General features: G+C 50.8%; 1 protein-coding gene across 1 annotated transcript; it reads right to left on the bottom strand.

The window, feature by feature from the left end:
• Positions 1–2,182: 2,182 nt before the first annotated feature.
• Positions 2,183–4,908, bottom strand: LOC144139535 (uncharacterized). The gene is made up of 2 exons (XM_077671847.1): positions 4,471–4,908; positions 2,183–3,421 (listed from the first exon to the last, which is right to left on the bottom strand). The coding sequence occupies exons 1-2, from the start codon at positions 4,758–4,760 to the stop codon at positions 2,464–2,466; spliced, it is 1,248 nt and encodes a 415-aa protein (XP_077527973.1). The 5' UTR covers positions 4,761–4,908; the 3' UTR covers positions 2,183–2,463.
• Positions 4,909–7,309: the final 2,401 nt, after the last annotated feature.

The following is a 7,309-nucleotide window of genomic DNA, read 5'->3' as shown; positions in this document are numbered from 1 at the left end:
GCGTCATGTCGTCTACTCGGGTAAGAACCATAGCCCGCACTACTCTAATGAGGTTACCCTGTTTCATACCATGCTGCGGAAACTTCGCGTTCAATTGGCCTTCTCGCCACCTGTAACCCGTGCGTGGCTTCCACGCTGACCGTGCCCGTGAACCCGTTCACGAACTTTTGTACCATCTCGCCACAAAGTAGACAGCTGATACAAACCACCTACTGCGGACGCGCCCGTAGCCAGAAACCGCAAGGATCCGGCAACTTCCAGACACAAGACACCGTGCTTGGAAGCCACTTGAACTGCAGCGGTGGCTGTGGAGCCCCCACCACGACCCCCTTCTTGCATTCCTCCCGAGGCGAGGGAGAACGGGAGATCGCGCGCTAGAAGTACGCTCGCTTATGCCAGAGAGCTTGTTATCACACACAAAATGGGTCAGGTGTAACACAGTAACCACCGTTATCACGAGGGAAAGGTCTGTGTGGCTTGGTTTTGCGAATACTATACGCACGCAGTGTTTCATGAAAGTTTGACTATTCAATGATTGGACTCAGCTTGTGGCTCGCTGAACGGTACGCACGGACGGCCTAGCCGGCTTCCCCTCCATGAAAAGTGTGAGGGGTCAAGCGAAGGCGAAGCAATCGCCAAAACCTCGCCTAGTCACTAGCTCAATGGTACACCGCAGCGGCGAAGCTACGAGCGAACGCTAGCTGTGCCTCCTCTCTGCACCGCTGCACTTGCGCTTCTGGGGCTCAAGGTCATTGCGACGCGATGCATGACCTTGGGAGACACGGCTTTCACTCTAAAACAAGAATTGCGCAAGTGTGGTGCGGCATACGCTGCCGCTGACGGGTGAGAAAAAAGGAAAAATAATTTATTGAGTAACCGAAATGGGTTATGCTGGAAGGCTGGGGCCCTTCCTCTAGGGCTCCAGTCTCCTTCGATCCTATCCAGAAACCTACAAGTCAGGTTTCTTTGACGGGTAAATTCGTGTTATGCTCAGCGCAAAGCCCGGGACGCAGATTTAGCTGGAGTCTAGATTACGTCACGCCGCTATTACCCCACACAGGAAATTCCCCCACGCTGGAATTTTTCCACGCCGTTTCGACAGTAGTAATGTGCAGTCTCGATAGCCCACAAATTTGTACTGTCTGAGTTTACTGTTTGCGCAAAATGGATTGATATATTTTTATAATAGCGATGGCGTTGCGCGACTATTTGAAATTTCTAAACAGTAAACCTATAAAAACGTAGATAGACTGATATAATGGCTGAATATTTTTAAAAAGAAATACAAAATGATTATTTCACTGCGTCTTAAATTACAGATGGACATTCAGGATCGTTGGCACTATGACGCTATTCGTTAACCTTAAAGTTTTCTTACTTGAGCCGGAGTCCATACCTAGCAATGAGCTTGGGGGCACTCGTTTTAAGGGGACTGGATACGTTCCTTACAGCAGTAATTGGTCGTTAATAGTGAATGAACGCGGCGAGTAGTAAAGCGCAGCGGCAACGAAGTAAGAAAACAAGCAAACTTCATTCGCTAATTTAATGCTCAGTATTATCGTTCCTGGAGAAGGGAGGAGTGCGACAATATGGGTATCCCTATCGGTCACCAACATCTTACCTGCCTAGGAGTTTCAATATAGGCGGTAAAATATTATGAGCTGTATTGCGAGTTCCTCCTCCACTCCATTTGCACCCTCCACTCGGCTGAGGGGAGGATTACGCAATGCGTACGCGTATGGACATCGATTTCAAGGATATCCTCAACTGGAGGCTAAAATAGAGGAATGATTGAGAATACCAGGGTATGGCCTACTTGCAAGTATTGCTCGGATGATGTCTGAGCAGGAAACTAACTTCGCTAACCCTAAAACATATATACAAGAACGCTCGAGGACAAGTGATGTGCGCAAACAAAAACGTTTTTCACAACAGTCCACCCCGGTGCCTTTTTTTCTGAACTCACAATATTTATTTAAGATCCACAGCGTTCACCAAATAGGCAGCCCACAGTCATTCATTTCAAAGCTTCTCTGGGGTGTTTAACCGTATTGTATTCATCTGGTAAAATACACCCAGCAGAGGCTGAAGACGTCAGTTTTGGACTTGCACGCAGAAATATTAGACTGGGGATCTGGGATGAGAGAAGTGTTTTCACAACGTGTGTAGCACGATCCACGTTACGGCGTACTAGAAGTTAGTGTCCACCCAAAAAGGAGCAGGGTCAACACGGATACGAGAAACAGGCGAAGAGCAAAAACGTAAAAGGTAATTAAATCGCGAGGGATGTCTGCTTTGTGACACACCGCGTTTATTCGCGCATAGCGGGACTTGAGCGCCAAAAAGGCAGCACTTGGTGACAGGTGCATTGCGGAACAGTTATTACAAGCTCAGCTGAACCTTAAAGAATCCCCAGAAAACACCCATAAAGAAGGTAAAACTGTTCAAACCAGTCTTAACACCCTAGGGCTGCATCTGGACCACGTCGGACAACTTGAGGTGCTTCACGATACTGTTCAGGCAATCCTGGTTTAGGTCACCTAGCTGAACGCTCGCGCTCGGGTAGCAGGCGACACTCTCCCGGACGACGCCGACGAGGCGAAAGTAGTTGGTCTGGATGTAGTGACGTGCCGACAGCGCGGTGGATCTGGCCTCTTCTTCGCTTTGTCCCATTACTTCCATCACTTGCGCAAGGAACGAGGCACTGCCGCACAATTCTTCAAAGGCCTGTGCCGCCCGTCTGTCTTGCCGCTGCTTCGTCACGAACCTGATGGCGGAATTCTGCAGGCATGCGTTCCTCCTCAGTGCGTTAAGTACGCGCCGGGTGACACAGTTCGCTGAAGACTGCTCGGGCAGCGGGAATTCCGAGACGTTCTTGTTCTTGGTCAGGCCTCGTGACAAGATGGCCAAGCGCTTGATGGGAAACGCTTGGTTGATGTTCACTGCAAGCTTAGTTATCCCGGTGTTCTTGGACAACAGAAGCGCTATGGACTTGATGGAACGAAGACTCGTGATTTCACTCTGCATGGAAACATCAGTCACAGTGTTGTTAAGCACGAGGGCCTTTGCGACCAACGAGAACATCCCGAAATCTGAGGCATTGTCGATGGCGGCGGTGACCCCGAAGCGCCGGATACTCTGGTTCTGTGGAAGAGCGGAGCACAAGGCGTCGATAGCTTGCTTGCAGCGTTGTCCCAGCTCTATCGTCAAGACAAGGACCCTCGTGTTAGTGGCGAGGTTTTCGAGCAGGGCGCAGACACTCTCTTCGTCCAGTTGATGTATGGGGCCAAGGTGGAGCTCCGTCGGCGAGTCGGAGCCGCGGGACACAGCCGCGGAGAGCGGCGGAATGTCCACAGCGCACCACGTCATCTGTATTCGACCGTAGCCTTTGTCTTCGTCCATTACGAATGACAGATTTGTCCTGCAGAAAGAAACCGACGGCATTTTAGTTACAATCACAGAGCTATTTGGTTTTATAACGTTGAGAAAGTTATCCTAGCCGTCACTTCAAAATAAAAGAGCCGACGCGACGTACGTACGCGTATTTTAGAAACTCCAAATTAACCGTAAGTGCGGTAAAATCCATAGCCATAATGAAGGGTTAAAAAAATGGAGGAGCCCGTTCGGAACGAATGTGCCAAATAGAGGGGAACATGCGTGTATAAGTGCGCACTTGTGAAAGTTGCTCCAGATGAGTTCTTTTTTTTTCGATTGCCTCACTTTCAGTCACAAAGAACGGAAAAAAGAATATTGTTCGATATACTCAGTTAAGAAAAGACAATGTTGCAGATGTAAGAGCGTTTGCTGTGGAAAGTATATCACAGAAATAAGCGATCAGATAAAACCGTTGATACCTACCGGCATGCGCCAACGTTCGGGTGATGCAACGATGCGGCAAAACGTATTTTTAGTAACCGCCTACACCCTTTCTAAACCTGAATTCATGAACATATTTGCCTACTTAAGTAATTGCTATAGCAGGGTCCAGACCTCCTCCTCCTTTTGGGCAATCGAAATAGAGGCGACACAATAAGGTCAACTGAATGCGACTATACTCGGTGACAACTTAAGAACGGCACCGGAAGTTGCCGCTGTGCCTTATCACCGTAGCCGGATGTTCCTCCGCGCGGCGCAAGTAGGGCTTTACTGGGAATATTTTGAACATGGCCTGAGCCGTTCCCGTGATTTTTTGGACTTAATATGCTTATAAACGACTCCAGTGACGACAAACAAACTGCGTGAGACAAGGCAGACGATATCACGCATTCATGGCAAACCCCTTTCAAACCGCGCGCGCACTGACGTCACGGGTCCGGCGCTTTGGCGGAGTGATACACTGCATGAGGTGGTGCCGTGCTTGAGTTGTAACCGAGTATGCTTGTAATACCGAGGCATGCACCTGAGCGTGCTCACAATTATATCCCTGCATCCAGCTCGCAGTTGTGTGGTTCATGTCTACCTTAGACTTACCTGTCCTGGTGTGATCCCAAAACCGAACAGAACAGGACCATCTTCACGGTGTCGTTGTTTCGAAGTGCTTCGCAGAAAGCAGCGACGCCAGTGACGCTGACGCGGTTGCTCTTGAGGTTAAGCGTCTCGAGCGTACAGTTCGTCTGCAGGGCTCCTGCGAGCGCATCAGCAGCGTCGTCATTGATGCCACACTGCTCTAAAACCAGGTGACGTAATCCCGCGTTGCGCTGCAACGCGGACGAAAGGGTCGCCACTTCGTTGTCGTCTAGCGCGGAGCGAGTCAAGTCCATGCGCTGCAAGGTGTTGTTCACTTTCAGAGCTTCCAGTACAGAGACTAAGTTTGTTTGACAGCGCCCTAAGCTTAGTTCCAGGAGAGACGTGTTCGCGTGGAGTGCATCGGAAAGCGTGCGAATGTCCGCGTTCAATCGGAAACAACCAGACAAGTCCAGCTTCTTTAGGTTCTTGGAGGCCCGAAGCAGCCTTGAAAGAGTCCTGGCACATGTTGGGTCCAGCGGGTTGTTGGCAAGAGACAGGTGGTTGAGAGCATGACAGCTGTGTAGCGCCCGCAGGAGGTGATTAGTGATGGTGTACGACATACGGTTGCTCTCGATGACCACGCTAGTTATCTGTTTCACGTTGCGTCTCAGAAGAGCGACCAAGTGGCTAGCGATGGTCGTGTTGACGAGGAAACAGGCAAATTTGAAGTTCTCGAGGACACTCAGGCCAGCCAGTCCTTCGACCAGTTCCTCTTCGCAGATGAAGGTGTTCGGAGTGCCGCGTAGTGCCAGATCTCGGATATTGCAGCTTCGACCCAGGGCTGAGGCGAGCGCGAAGGCCGGCCGGTAGAAAATCTCCAAGTCCGCACCTTCGAGCCTGATTGACTGGACGCATCGGTGCACTTTCGGAAGCCAGCAGAATACGTACGCGGCGTTGTAAAGCTCTTCCTCAGACCGGTATTGGCGCTGCTGTGTGGGCGTGGAGCGGAGGGCAAGCCGCCCTGGCACGGCTTCGATGAGCTCGAGACTGACGAGGGTTAACACCTTGTTCCAAGCGTCGAGCTCACCAAAAAGCCAGCAGTCGCAGTCATCGGCTTGCGTACATGCCAGTTCAAATCGCAGAGCTCGCGCTTTCAAGCGGGCCACGATCTGTTCGGGATAGGACACGTCGTTTGACCTTGGGAGTGCCACGTCCGAAGTTTGATTCGTCATGCCGGGAGGCAAACGTACCGTTGATAGCTGTGTGGTTCTTCTACTGCGGTGCTTGATGTTCTTTCGCGGCGCGTGGAGGAGTTGATGATGATGATGACGCCTTTCAGCGCAGTTGGAACATGCCCGCAAGGGGAATTAATCTATGCACCGAGCTCCGGTTATTACGTAGGAAATGATATATGGGCGTAATGTAAATGAAATTGCATGGTGATAAAACCCGTTACCAAATAATACTGGCGTGCTAGCAATTCGAGAAACCTGTCGCAGATGCCATATTCCGTTCCCTGATTGGTATTTGCCCAAGATCGAGCACAGTCGTCCTCTGTTGGCGGTGTGAGGAACCGCTCCTTGTGCGGATGCACCATTTCCCCTAGTTTCGTACATTATTGGACATATCAAACTGTTCTCCAAATTCCTACCCCCTCTCACTTAGATACCAAAATGCGTCAAAGCGTAACATGGCGTGTTGCATCCTTTGTAAATAAAAAAAAATCGGCTGTCGATTACTATTCTCCCTAATGCGAAATTTCGTCGCAGCTGTTTAGCTGTTTTGATAGTGCAAAATACGTTGGCGTAAGCGATTTTCGACAGACATATTTGTGTTCTTACAGAAAAGTTTAATTTGCAGCGGCAGATGCAGCACAATTGCGCCGGTTGCGTCGCTCATTGTTCAGACCTCACTCGGGGTTCTGGCGTCGGCGGTGCTAAGCCTCCGCTCGTTGAGCTGCACCGGTTGACGAAGCATACAACCGGTTGCCTCACTCGCAGTTCAGCAGGCACTCCTGATCAGAGTTACTCTGCTCCTGATGGCTGCAGTGCGCTGAGGCAGCATTCACTCGTGGGTTATCACGACGGCAGCGATGGTGAGCTTCTGCGTCGGCGGCGCGAAGTGAGGCTCAAAAGGTACCGCGAACTGCGTCTTGGGAAACGAACCACATCATCGTCACTCGCAGGCTCTCCTTAACGTTTTCGCCAAGCGTCGCGTAGACGAGCGTCTCGTGCGGGCTCAGCATACTATCCCCTCCATCCCCCCACCTCCCACTCCCCGCACACTTTCAGAGAAGCGTCTCGCTAAGCCGCCACGGCGAACCGCCCTTCCCTTACAATTTGGCGACAGTTCCCTTCATTGGTTCATTACACTCCTAGGTCTTGCCGTGGTACGGTCGGTTACAGCGACGACGGCGATAGCCCAGGAACGGGCGCCAAAGGGCGTCGCCCTAAAAAAATGCGTGTTATCAGCACCACCTCCAAGTTTCACGATGTCGACATGATCACGTTGAGCACGATGAAATACGCGTGCTCCCATGATAAAAAGATACGAATATGACTGCCTTGGTTGCCTCTATTTGCCGATTTTAATCGAGGGACGTAATAGTCAGTGGTCGTCGCGGTATAGCGCGCTCCTTGAACACCGCAAACGTCGTCGTCGTGGACGTCGCAATCGCCGTCTTAAACGTGTCATTAACTTTGCTTGGACACTTTGCAGCTTTCCTACCGATGGGTGCAGTCATCTTCCCTGTTGGGAAGGGGCCTGGGTGTTTTGATGAAGGTGGCACGGTTGTTATTATGGGCCAGAGGTAACATGACAACGCGCAAGAGAGACTAGGAGACTCGTACATACACATACATTT

Source organism: Haemaphysalis longicornis, unplaced genomic scaffold, assembly GCF_048455015.1.
Source record: "Haemaphysalis longicornis isolate Haplotype H1 unplaced genomic scaffold, Haemaphysalis longicornis Haplotype H1 scaffold_5, whole genome shotgun sequence".
NCBI lineage: Eukaryota > Metazoa > Arthropoda > Arachnida > Ixodida > Ixodidae > Haemaphysalis > Haemaphysalis longicornis.
This window is presented reverse-complemented; position numbering and strand designations above follow the sequence as displayed.